The 14,258-nt window shown below is 30.9% G+C and overlaps 1 protein-coding gene across 1 annotated transcript; it reads right to left on the reverse strand.

Annotated features, from left to right (window-relative positions):
• Positions 1–744: 744 nt before the first annotated feature.
• Positions 745–2,036, reverse strand: LOC125419656 (auxin-repressed 12.5 kDa protein). Its single transcript, XM_048466026.2, has 3 exons — positions 1,853–2,036; positions 1,419–1,632; positions 745–1,059 (listed from the first exon to the last, which is right to left on the reverse strand). Exons 1-3 carry the CDS (start codon positions 1,962–1,964, stop codon positions 1,023–1,025), a joined length of 363 nt encoding a protein of 120 aa, XP_048321983.2. The 5' UTR covers positions 1,965–2,036; the 3' UTR covers positions 745–1,022.
• Positions 2,037–14,258: the final 12,222 nt, after the last annotated feature.

Below are 14,258 nucleotides of genomic sequence, written 5' to 3' on the forward strand. Positions count from 1 at the left end.
ATTGAATTTTATTTGATTAAAAGGGGCTCCAATGGTGCTATCCACGATCAAGACATGTAGAATCAAAGATACGTGGCTCCTTAAAATGGTTTTTTATTTTTCATGCTCTACAATTTTCTTCGACAAGAAGTTGATGCCCACCTCCCTCATTCACTCAATCACTCAGGTCCACTATGTCTGTCCCTTATGACACAATGGTTTTCTTTTTTATTTTTTTTATTTTTGTGAAATTCCCTTATGGCCCTTTTGATTATGATTGTGGATAATGCATTGTCCCCGTTCAAGAGAATAGTCAGCCCACTGACTCCTTGCAACGTGTCCCTACAATCGCTTCCCCTTCTTATCCATTTCATATGTGGGACCCTTTTTTATGTCACCTTCTTTGTATTTATTTTATTATTATATAGTTGTTTTTGAACCTTCTTGATATTTTGATTTTTATAATACAGTGCGCTGTATTGCACCATGGTAACTGGTTGAATAATGTTTAAATATTAAAGTGACAATAATTACTCCATCGGATATTCTCTCCGCAAAACTACTTTGTTCTTAACAAAAAATAAAAACTTTAATATGCCGGTGTACATACATCCTCATTCTCACTCACATTGGATATGATTTTTTTTACTGGGTCTCGAATTCGAATCCAAATACTCTTAAGGATATAAAAAAAAAAAAAGGGGGAAAAAGTTGCAATAATTAGATAAACACACAGTCGGTGTTTGCCAGCAAATTAAAAAGCCATACAATAAACAATTATTTATATTATATATCATCAAGCAGGCCATCACAACCGTCCACGGCAGATCTGATTGCTTACAGACTCATCGACCGTGTCACTGTTCAACACTAGAAAATATTTAATTAATAATTTAATATAATATGAAAACGAGCTCACAGAGCAAAAGCTAAGTGAATACTCAATAGCACGTAATCATAATACCATTGAACCACTGGAACACGTGGCGTACATTGAAACAAAAAAAACGCTATTTACATGCAATCACTGGTAAGTTATCACCTCACTGATGCTTGCTCCTGGTCTCGCCACTGTAGAGCCTGCAATCACATCCGTAGAGTACCATTATTAGCACGATCTTGAAAATACTATTCCGCTAACTAAACCGACAGATCTAAACCCTTAGCCGTCCGTTGAACGGCTAGCATCTGTTGTAGAGTGTAGATCTAGACGTAAGGTGTGGATCTAGCTTTCAGATTATCAAATACTGACTACTTGGTGTAAAAAATGTAGCCCAGCTCATCTTTTTTTTTTTTTTTTTTTTGGGGCAGAAAGTTGTTATATTATCGGATTTGTAATTGATATTTTTAAACATTTAGGAAAAATATTACAGAGGAAATTTTTCTACTTTCCACTGGGAAAACAAGCAAGTAAAAAAAGACGCGTGTAAAGCACGTACCAGTCATAGACAGTGGGAGAATTGGGTTCAGGCTTGTCAAAGACTTGGGCGCCAATGGACCTGGTGGCGAGGTTTCGACCAGGGTTGAAGACACTCCTCCAGACGTTGTCTTTCTGAGACGGTGTTCCCGGAGTCAAAGGGGTCGACGGTGTTCCTGGGCTCGCCGGCATCGACATCGACCTCTGGTATTTGCTACCCTCGGCTCCTTCACCATCTATTTCACCAAAAATATGTATATATGTATATATATGTATTACGCACCCCCAAATTATACTCTTATCATTAAATTAAACCATGCGTGCATGTCTTCTACTTGCACATATATATATTTACGTACTTCTATACTCGCATATATATATATATGTATATATATCTGCTTGATTATATAGTTTTACGCATAGACCATCTGGAAATGAATTAAAAGGTCTATATACCTTTCATATTCAAGGGCAAGGGCTTAGTGGAGAGCTTCCTGAGCTTGCCAAGGCCACGATCAGGTTGAGGTCCAGCTAAAACATCATCCCACAGTTTCTCAAGCAGAACCATCTTCTTCCTTTTTTTTTTCTTTCTCTTTTTTTTTTTTTTTTTTTTCCTCTTTGGCAGACTCTCTTTTATTTCCTTCCAAGTGGATCAGCTTTCTTTATGGCTCTGCCTATATATATACACAAGGGGTTAAACCAAAACTGCTAGAAATATCTATTTTTAACCAGATATCTATTTTTAACCCTTCTCTCGTTAAAAATTGCTTATTCCGTAAGTGGGGTTTCTTTACTGTCTGGTGTTACGTTAAGCTGTCACTAGAAGATTGATCCGAGGGTGAAAAAATAATTGTGTTATTGATAGGAGGAAAACTAGGAGTGGAATGAAGAGTAAAAGATGGATAAGAACGAAGACCTGGTGTAGTGGGGCCCTGCTAAATAATATCTATTAGTGATCTGATGAGAGTAGGTCGAGGGTTGCTTCACAAGTGTTACCCTTATATACAAATGCTTTGTCCTATTCTTCGGATCAACTTTGGCGTCCGCCTTAATAGGTGAGTGACATGGATTTTGGATATGACACGTGGACCCCACTTTCTACACCTTTCAAGTAAATATTAAAGCATCCAAACGCGTGGCTCTCACTCTCTCGTACCTGAAAATTTAAATTACTCTTATGCTTTAATAAAATTAAAAGATAATTGCACTTTGCTGTCTTTTTAGATTATTGAATTTTATTTTAAATTTTTAAAATTAATTTTGTCATATCAATATTTTTGTTTTTAAAATCTTCATAAATTGGTTTAAATTGATTAAAATTGATCAAAACGTAAAGTAGAGATCATATGGAGTGCAAGTTATTCTCAAATATTTTACAACCTCATAAAAATACCAAATATTTCAAAAAAGTCCAAGAGTTTAAAAAAAAAAAATCAAATGGTAAAGAAAAGTTTCTAGGGCACATTATGTTAAAAAAAAAATGTCAAAGCATGAAACAAATTATAAATGGTTAAAAAAGTTCTCAATGCATGAAAAAAAAGACTTGACATTCAAAATAATTTTTAAGGGATCAAGAAAAATACCACATATTTAAAAAATCAAAGAGTTCAAAAAAATCAGATAGTAAAAAAGATTTTGAAAGTACGATAAAAATATCAAATAGTAAAAAAATTCAGACAGTCCAAAAAAATATCCGATGTTAAAAAAAATTTGAGAATTCAAAAAATACCATAATGTAAAAAAAAAAAAAAAAAGAAGAAAAAAATTTGAAAGAATGATAAAAATACCAAATATTCAAAAAAAAAAAAAATCTAAGAGCCCAGTGAAAGTACCAAATGTGAAAACAATTTCAAGAGCCAAAAAAACAATTTTGATGATCAAAAATATTTTGAGTGTCTAAAAAGAGTGCCATATATTAAAAAAAAAAATCCAAGAGCGCAAAAAATACTAAACGTTAAAAAAAATCTAAGGGCCCAAAAAATAAAATGGTAAAAAAGAATATTTGATGGAAAAAAAAGTATTGTGAGACTTCCAAAAAAAAAAAAAAAAAAACCAGATGTTTAAAAAAATCTAAGAATCCAAAAAAAAAAAAAAAAATTAGATTGTAAAAAAATTTCGAGTGCATGATAAATAATACCATATGTTTTGAAAATATTTTCAAAATGCTAATAAAAATACCAGATATTTAAGAAAAATTTGGAAAAAAAAAGATATTTAAAAAAAAATTAGAGCTTAAAAAAAGGTACTAGATGGTAAAGATTCCAAAAGTGCAACAAAATTACCATATGGTAAAAAAAAATTCGAAAAGCCTAAAAGAATATTACTGTTAAAAAATTTTGATTATCCAAAAAAATAACAAGTAGAAGAAAAAAATTTCGAGAGCTAGATGAAAATACCAAATGATTTCAGGCTCTAGGAATTTTTTTTTTTTTAATATATAGTATTTCTCTTGAGCTCTCACAAATTTTTTTTAACCATATAGTATTTTTTCTAGCACTCGAATTCGAATTTTATTTTTAACCACCTAATATTTTTTTTTTTAGACTCAATTTTTTTTTAACATCTATTTTTTTTTAAGATCTTAAAATGATCTCTTTACCATACGGTATTGATTTTTGGGCACCTAAAAGTTTTTTAATTATTTGGTGTTTTTTTTAGCTTTCAAAAATTTTTTGCACATCTTATATTTTTTTTTTGAGCTTTCAAACTTTCTTTTATCATCTAAAATTTTTGGAGTATCTAAAATTTTAAAACATTTGGTATTTTTTTTGTTGGACTCAAATTTTTCTTGAACATCTGTTAATTTTTTTGAGCACTCTAATTTTTCCTTTTTTATTTATTTTTTTTTAACATTTAGTAATTTTTTGGGCTCTCAAATTTTTTTTTTTGAACACCTAGTATTTGTGTTGAGCTCTCAAAATTTTCTTTAACCATACGGTATTTTTTTTAGGCTCTTAGAAGTTTTGTTAAATATTTTTATTTTTTATCGTTCCCTCAGAATTTATTTTTTACTATTTTTTTATTTTTCTGGACCTCAAATTTTTTTGAACATCTAGTATATTTTTGAGAACTCTCGAATTTTTTTTATTTTTTAAATGGGAAAATATCAAAAATAAATTAAAAATTACATTTCAAGTTCATATATGCTGCATATGACACGGTTTCTATCAATTTTAATCGAATTTAACCAATTTATAACATTTTGAAAATGGGTATATTAATGTGACAGAATTTATTTTAGATAACACAAAACAAAATTCAATAATTTTGCACAGTAATAAAGTGCAATTATCCTTAAAATTAAATTATCTTTAAATGCCTTGTATCTTTTTATCCTTTTACAAAAAAAAAACAAGAAATTTTTTTTAAAGGATTTTGTAAAAATTAATTAAAAATTTTAAAAGATTTCTTAATCTGTATTTTTAATAAATTTTATTTAAATTATATGATAAATTTTCTATTTAAATGATTTTAAAATTAATTTTGTAAAATTAAATTACCTTTAAATGATTTGTGTTTTTTATTCTTTTTGCAAAAATTAACTTTTTTGACAGTTTTACACAATTTAATTTGAAGATTTGAAAGTTTTGTTAATCTATATTTTTAATTAATTTTATTTAAATTATATAATAATTTTTCAATTTAAAAAAAAAAGTATGATTTTTATTAGATAAATTTAATTTTTTTAACTAAGTGATAATTTGCCAAATATATTTAACTAAATGTGTTAAAATGTAGTAAAATTTGTCAAATATGTAACTTAATTAAAATTATCATATAATTTCAATTAAAAATAAGAAAAATTATTTAAAAAAACTTTGAAGTCTTTAAATTAATTATTGTAAAAATAATAAGAAACCAAAGGAATTTAAAAGTAATAAGCTTACTTAATTAAAATTTTCATATAGTTTTAAAATATAATTAAAAAATTATCACATAGTTTAAATAAAAATGAATAAAAAATATAAAAAAACTTTGAAGTCTTCAAATTAAGTATTATAAAAAAAAAAAAAAACCAACGGAATTTAAAAGTAACAAACATATTTAATTAAAATTATCATATAGTTTTTAAAAAATAAAAAAACTTATCACATAGTTTAAATAAAAACTAATAAAAGAATATAAAAATTGAAGTCTTCAAATTAATTATGTATTAAAAAAAAAATATGAAACCAAAGGAATTTGAAAGCAATTTAACTTTAATAAGGGCATAAAAGTAGTATAAACAACTAAATAAGATAAAGAGTGAATGCTAGTAGGTATGGATGATTTATTAAAATTCTGAACGTTACTTTTGTATTTACCCCTAATCACAGAAAGTGTAAATAAATTTTTTATTATATATAAATCGATAACGATAAATATACAAATTGATCTACCATGGGCATCTTTGGCATACAAAAATGTATTATATATATTTTGTTGTATTGTATTAGATTGGAATGTAAACTATTAAATTGTATTACATTAATGTTATAGATTGTGTGATGTTGCATCATAATGTAATATAAATTTTAATAGAAAAATTAATTTTATCAAGTTATTATATATATATACACACACACACACACACTCACATAAAAGTTATCACAATATAAAACAAAAAGAAGAGCCAAAAAAAGAAAAAAAAGAAAAAGAAAAACATAAAACCAAAAAAAGAAAATAAAGTAGCATAATATTATTTGAGTATTTCTATTTTTCAAATAAATGTCTTATATTTTCAAAATTCAACAAAACATGGCAAATATATATATCGGACTAAAATGCACTTTAGTATCATTTATACTCACAAATTTTCACTCAGGAAGCTACAAAAAAAATTTTGACGGATGATATTTTTTATTTTCAAAATCAATTAATTTTAATAGAATTCGTGATAGTGGACCATGTGACTCATGTAACCTATAAAATTGATTTTTATTTTCTTTTTTCATGTTTTGCAACTAATAAGAATATTTGATTAAAATAAAAATCCTAAAACCTTCAAAAATCACCGCTAAATTCAAATGCAAAAGCATCCAATTTTTAGGTAGAAATCCTAGTGAAGTAAAATTCCATGCATCTTTTCATTGCTTCACATTCATCATTCTGCTTTTTGACCTCTTCAATTCCTTTTTGCTATCATTATCGCTATTTGGATTGCTAGCATTTTGTGAATCCAAAGCTTGTTCATTGTCATCACAAAGCTCAACAGTTTCAAAGTGGTAGATTTTCCCATTTATGGATTCTTTGGTGACGATGATGCTTGAGCGCTTGATGTGGTTGTGAGTGAAGTTTGACTGCAAGCCAAAAGAATGGTAGATGTAATTGAGGGCCGTGAGCGAGGTCAATGGCTATTTTCATGCAAGAAATCCATGTAAACAACCTATGAGGTTCGATCTAAGAATGAAATCATAGACGAGATAGATGTAATTCCTTGAAATGGAAGCATCCAAAAGCTTGATCAGACTGCTATGGTGGCTCCAGAAAATGGTAGGCAATCTCTATTGAAACTGAGGAAAGTCAATTGGATGACAATCTCGGTTGAATTTGATGTTTTTTTTTTGGCTTTTAGATGTAGATTTGATTTAGTTCAATGAATTAGTGGCAATGGAAAATGTAGAGAGTTGCTTTCTGGGCTTTTAAAATTTATTTTTTAAGTAAATTGAATTGCTGAATTTTGATGAATTTTTTTGATGAGAATCCGTCTGTTCGCGTACAACCGACTACCCGCTAGAGTTGCTGATTTAATACAGATGATGACCGGGGCAATCACTATAGCAAAAGCTAAGAGATTTAAAGACAACCTAGCTGGATTCATACAGAGAGTTATCAATTCTCAAAAGAGTTTATCCACATCCGAAGATACAAGACCCGTTTTATGCAAATAGGTGGTGAAGGCCGATATGGATCCGGATAGCTGTTTTGGTGTAAATATGGACTCCAAGAAGTACGGAATGGGTTCAACACTTTTTGAACTCAATTGATATCACTAAAAGTTCATGGAAACAAGTCAAGGCTAAAGAAAGAGAAATCAAAGAAGGCATTTCCGCATAGGAGGAATTTTTGGCCGAAATTGCTGTTTTTGTTGCTGGCTTTATTGTATTTTGCTGATTTGACATTTTCTCTTTGTTCCAATCAAGTGCAATGTGTGGGAATCATAATTAATCCTATTTGGTATCCTAGATGACACATTGGATCAGATTTGGAGCCTTTACAAGCTAGAAATTACTCAAAGTTAGCTTAGTAGTCAAACTAGTCAACTAGTTTCCTAATTTGATTTTGACTTTTTGTTTTAGGAAACTAGCTTTTATTTTGGTTTTATTTAATTATTTTTCTGGAAAAATTAACTTAGGAAAGTTATTATTTTATTATTTTTATTGTAAATTAATTAATTCCTAATTCAAAATAAAGGAATTAATTAATTAAAATTAGAATTAGGAAAGGAATGGAATTTCGGCCACATTAGGAAATTGACATTGTATGGCCAGTTTTCTCTTAGAATTTTAGGGTTTATTGCTTTATGACTTTAACCTATTTAAGAGTTATTTTTCAATAAAAATGCACCTTCAATATTATTCACAAAATTAATTGTGAGATAGAATTTTCTTTGTTCTCTTTGAACACCTAAAACACCATTAAAGAGTGAGTGTTTTAGTTTTGATTTATCAATAGAACTTCCATAACCTATTGTGGCATCTTATTATACCAAGGTTTCTAATCACAGGTTGGTTAAGGATTAAGGTTTTCCCATAAAAACTTGAACTTAATTGAGATTCAGGCCAATATAATATGGGTTTAGGCGCGAGTCGACCTAGGTTCGTATCATTTGGTATCGGAGCTAAGATTTTGTTCAAGTTTGATCTATCTTATTTGTTTTATTTTTTTTGTATGAATATGCAATTTTAGCATTAGGTTAAGGTTGCTTCTATCATCATACACATTCTGCATATTAAAAAAAATAATAATTTATTCCTCGTCAAATTAGGTTTCCTTGTTTTATCATATTTTTGCTTCCTAGTTTGTTGGTTGTTTTTTATTATTATTCTTGTTAATTCGGTTTAGTGTTGATTTTTCTTTGCTATTTTAATCTTAATTAGTTGCATTCATATATTCAAGAAAAAGAAAAAAAAAAAAAGAGTTTTGAAATCGTATTGCATAAAAAACCTAAAAATTGTACAATTTGTTATTATTGGAGTGAGGTCTCGGGTTTGGTGGAATTTTCGTGTTGGTATTGCAATTTTTGTTATTAATTCTTGCTACTGGAGTTGTGTTTAAGTTCTATAATTGAATAAAAAAAAAAAAACCAAATAAAAAAAAGGCCTGTTTGTTGAAATGTGGAGTTTGAATTTGTTTGAGCTGGAAGTTTTGAATTGTGAAATTTGGAGTTGCTGGAAATTCAATTTTGATGCTGGATATTTGAATTTTGTGTGCTAAAATTATTTGGATTAAAATTGGTAAAGGATTTGATACAAAAAAACTTGAATTACAAAGAACAATAACCAACAACTATCCTATATTTTTTTTTAATTTGATTCTTGTTCGTATTTGAATTTCTTTCTCTATATTTATTTCTTGAATTATTGCTTCAGTAATATTTTGCGCAGCTTTTAATTCATTCCCAAAAATTTGCTTGTTGAATTACCTTGTTTTTGCTCAGAAAACCAAGAATAAGTATTTTCATTCCGCTCAGTATTTGTTTGATTTAGTTTCTGTTTTATTGATAAGTTTAAATTAAAGTATACTTGTGATCCAGTTGTTGTTTAAGTGTGTTTTAATTAGAACTTTGAGTTAATTCTTTGAGTGAAAAAAGGCAAGAGCATGTGAGCTTAAAAGAGGGTCAAAAGCTGAAACTAGTGTGCAAACATGGGTGTTGAGACCTTATTTGAGTGAAACACGTAAAGGAGTGATTTTGGTGAGGTTCTATTTTATTTTTTTGTTATTCACACTAACATGGCAAATTCAAAGGTGAGAAGAGGAGATGTACCATTAAGAATTAATGAAGAGGAATCTTTAGGATTCAAGGATGATTCCCAAGCTTTGGGGAGTGGAGGTGAGCACACGGACATGATGGCGGTCATGGAGCAATTACAGCGGATGAATGCTCATTTTGACCATATAGATAAAAGGATGGACAGGTTAGAGACTGCACAAGGTGGGCCAAATTTGAGGCGAGAATTTCATGGAGACTGAGGTCGAGGTCGAGGAGGCCGTGGTTAACCTAGAGAAGAATTTAAGGAAGGTAACTGTGGAGATAATTTAGAGGAGGATTTTGAAGACATCTATGCTCCCAAAGAAAGGCAAAACCGTGGGAGACCAGTAAGGGATGAGGATGATGATCTGGAAATATTAAGGTAAACATACCACATTTCATGGGAAAAGTGATCCAGAGGCATACTTATAGTGGAAGGAGCGTATGGAGATGATCTTCGATTGTCACAACTATTCGAAAGCTAAGAAAGTTAGATTGGTAGCTTTGGAATTTGATCATTATGCACTCCAATGGTAGACAAATGAGCAAAGTACCTAAAGAAGAGTTGGAGATGAACCCATCATTACTTAGCGACAAATGAAAGGAGTCATGAGAAAGAGGTTTGTACCAAGTTATTACCATAGATTGCTATATCAAAGGTTACAATCTTTAACTCAAGGAAGTAGGTGATGAGAATCTGCCCAAATCCGCACAACCGACAACCTACTGGGGAGCTGACTCGATACAAATAAAGACCGGGCCAATCACTAGAGCTTAAGCCAAGAGATTTAAAGACAATCTGACTACCTTTATATAAGAAGTAATTAATTCTCAAAAGGGCTTGACAATACCCGAAGGTACAAAGCCCGTTTTAAACATCTGAATGGTGGAGGCCGATATAGACTCGGGTAAATGTTTTCGTGCAAATATGGACTCCGGGCAGCAAGAAAGGATTCCGAAACTTCATGGATTCAATGAATGTCTTTAAGATGTCATGGAATCAAGTCAAGGCCAAACCAAAGGCAAACAACAAGGTGTTGTGCTCATAAGGGGAAGATATGGTCGGTTTTGCTGTATAGTTTGCTGGCTTTACTGTATTTTGTTGAGTTGAAATTTTCTCTTTGTTCCAATAAATGGCAACATGTGGAACTCAATGGTCATTCTACAAGGCATATAGAAGCTGATTTGGAGTTTAAATTGTTCAAAGATTGGTCAAAGACAGCTTAGTTAGAAATATAGTTAATTAGTTTCCTAATTTGATTTTGACTTTATGTTTTCGGAAATTAGTCTTTTATTTGGTTTTAATTTATTTATTTTCTGGTGAAATCAAGTTAGGAAAGTTGTTATTTTATTATTCTCATTGTAAATTAATTAATTTCCAATTCCAAAATAAAGGAATTAATTAATCAAATTTAGTTTATGAAAGAGTAAGAAATTCAGCCAACAAGTTTCCTAATCACTTTGGTAGCCGGTTTTTGTCTTAGCTTTTAAGGTTTATTGTTTTGTGACTCTAGCCTATTTAAGGACTTATTTTTGAGGAAGAACACACCTTCAATATTATTCAGAAAATTAATTGAGAGATAAAATTCTCTTTGTTCTTTTTAAACACCTAAAACACCATTAGAGAGTGAGTGTTTTAGTTTTGACTTATCAATAGGGCTTCCAAACCTATTGTGGCATCTTCATTATACCAAAGTTTCTAATCACAAGTTGGTTAGGGGTTAAGGTTTTTCCATAAGAACTTGAACTTAATTGAGATCTGGACTAATATAATACGGGTTTAGGCATGAGTTAACCTAGGTTCATATTAGTAAGACTGTAGAGGATTACTACAAGGAGATGGAGATGCTCATGATGAGGTTAAGTATGAATGAGGATCGTCAGGCAACCATGGCAAGGTTTTTGGGTGGTTTGAATCGAGAGATAGCCAACCAAGTGGAGCTTCAACAATATGTAGAATTGGAGGAGATGCTTCATGTGGCCATCAATATTGAAACCCAATTCAAGGGGAGGGGTATAAGCTCCTAGCTTGAAGGAGTATCAAACAGTGGGAGGTCAAATCCAAATGTTTGGAGAAGCAATCCCACATATGACAACAAGCCAAAACCGAAGCTAGGTGATGAGAGCATCAATCAGCCAAAAAGGGAGGCTAAAGCCGAATCTGTCCAAGCACCAAGGAATGAAGGTAAATCAGATCTTAAACCTTCTAGAACTCATGATATTGTGTGTTTTAATTGCCAGGGATGAGGACGCATTGCTACCCAATGTCTGAATAGGAGAATCATGGTGTTGAAAGGTAATGGTGAGTTAGAATTTGAAAATGAAGAAAGTGTGAGTGAAACCGAGTAAGAAGAGGAAGAACTTAAAGATGAAGCCGAAACCTTAAATGCTAATGCCGAATTGAGCTTGGTGAGTAGGAGAGTCTTGACCGTGTAGAAAGATGAGGATCAAATACAAAGAGAGAGCATCTTCCACACTTGTTATGAAATCTAAGGTAATATTTGTAGCATGATAATTGATAGTGGAAGTTGTGCAAATGTAATTAGTAATGTTTTGATGGAAAAATTAGGCTTAGCAGCAATTAAACATCCCAGACCATATAGATTACAATGACTTAATGATAGTGGTGAGATGAAGTAAATAAACAAGCCAAAGTAAAATTCAGCATTGATAAATATGTGAATGTTGTTTTATGTGATGTTGTGCCTATGCATGCCGGACATATTTTATTAGGTAAACCATGACAATTTGATAAAGATACTATACATTATGGTCGAGAGAATGCTATTGCTTTTAGATTTAAAGGTAAAAAGGTCAAGCTGGAACCATTGACTCCCAAAAAGGTATTTAGAGACAAACTTCAAATACAACAAAGGAGGGAGTCCGAAAAGCTCAAAGAAAGAACTAGTATGGCACCCATGGTTTCAACTCCAATCCAAGGGCGCAATACCAAACATGACCAACCAGATAAGTGTCCTAAACTCAAAATTGAGGGATAAGAAAGAGAGAAACCCAAGAGAGAAAGAAAAATTGAAAAGGTCGAAGGTGAAAGAAAATACATGGAATCCATGAGTCGTAAAGGAAAAGAAAGAAAAGAAAGGAAAAATAAAAATTTCTATCTTAGTTTTGGGGATGTTAATAAAGCCATTTTGAGTAAGAAACCATTGCTGATCATGATTTATAAAGATGCTTATTTAAAGATGCTTTTGTTGTATAGAACTTTATCTGCATAGTTGAGAGCTTTACTTAGTGGAAATTTGAAAATTTGGGAGAGATTGTTTGCTAACTTTAAATGGTGTGATTTCTGTAAAGATAAATTGGTATTTCTAGGATTTTTTGTGATAGTGTTTGACCCAGGAGATTGCGTTTGGTTACATTTAAAGGAGAGGTTTCCCAAACAAAGAAAGTCGAAGCTTATGCCGCGTGCGGATGGACCTTTTCAAGTTTTGGAGCGGATCAATGAAAATGCTTACGAACTTGATTTACCGGGTGAGTATAATGTTAGTGCTACATTTAATGTTACTGATTTATCTCCTTTTGTTGCAAGTGATGATTTTTATTTGAGGGCAAATCCTTTTCAAGATGAGGGGAATGATGAGAATCCGTTTGTGCCCACACAACCGACTACCTTCCATGTTACTAATCCAATATAGATGAAGACCGGACCAATCACTAGAGAAAAAGCCAAGAGATTCAAAGACAACTTGGATGGATTCATACAGGAAGTTATCAATTCTCAAAAGGGTTTATCCATATCCAAAGATACAAGACCCATTTTATGCATCTAGGCAGTGAAGGCCAATACGGACTCGAATAGCTGTTTTTGTGCAAATATGGACTTCAACAGCACGGAATGGGTTCAACACTTTTTGAACTCAATTGATATCACTAAAATTTCATGGAAACAAGTTAAGGCAGAAGCAAAAGCAATCAAAGAAGGCATTTGTGCATAGGAGGAGTTTTTGGACGAAATTGCTATTTTTGTTGCTGACTTTACTGTATTTTCCTGAGTTGACATTTTCTCTTTGTTCCAATCAAGGGAAACATGTGGGAATCATCATTAATCCTATTTGGTATCCTACATGGCACATTGGATCATATTTGGAGCCTTTATAAGCTGGAAATTAATCAAAGTTAGCTTAGTAGTAAAACTAATCAACTTGCTTCCTAATTTAATTTTGACTTTTTGTTTTAGAAAACTAGCTTTTATTTTGGTTTTATTTAATCATTTTTCTGGACAAATTAACTTAGAAAAGTTATTATTTTATTATTTTTATTGTAAATTAATTAATTCCTAATTCAAAATAAAGAATTAATTAATCAAAATTAGAATTAGGAAAGGAATGGAATTTCAGTCACATTAGGAAATTGATATTGTATGGCCGGTTTTCTCTTAGATTTTTAGGGTTTATTGCTTTGCGACTTTAACCTATTTAAGGGTTATTTTTCAATGAGAATGCATCTTCAATATTATTTAGAAAATTAATTGTGAGACAGAATTCTTTTTATTCTCTTTGAACACCTAAAACACCATTAGAGAGTGAGTGTTTTAGTTTTGACTTATCACTAGGACTTCCATAACCTATTGTAGCATCTCCATTATACCAAAGTTTATAGTCATAGGTTGGTTAGGGATTAAGATTTTTCCATAAGAACTTGAACTTAATTGAAATCCGGACTAATATAATACGGGTTTAAACACGAGTCGACTTAGGTTCTTATCAGTTTTTAAGATTTTTTATCTGGGGCTGTGGCTATCTAATTGTCTTTGAATTGTAATCTTTATTTTTTGTTTGATGATTGTAATAGTGTTAGGCTTTCTTATGATCCTGCTTGATGTTTTGAGAATAGAAAAGCTTTTCCTTTTTGTTTCTCTTGTGGTGTAGCCTAGCTTTAGGTTCCCTTTTTGGC

Source organism: Ziziphus jujuba, chromosome 1 (assembly GCF_031755915.1).
Source record: "Ziziphus jujuba cultivar Dongzao chromosome 1, ASM3175591v1".
Lineage (NCBI taxonomy): Eukaryota > Viridiplantae > Streptophyta > Magnoliopsida > Rosales > Rhamnaceae > Ziziphus > Ziziphus jujuba.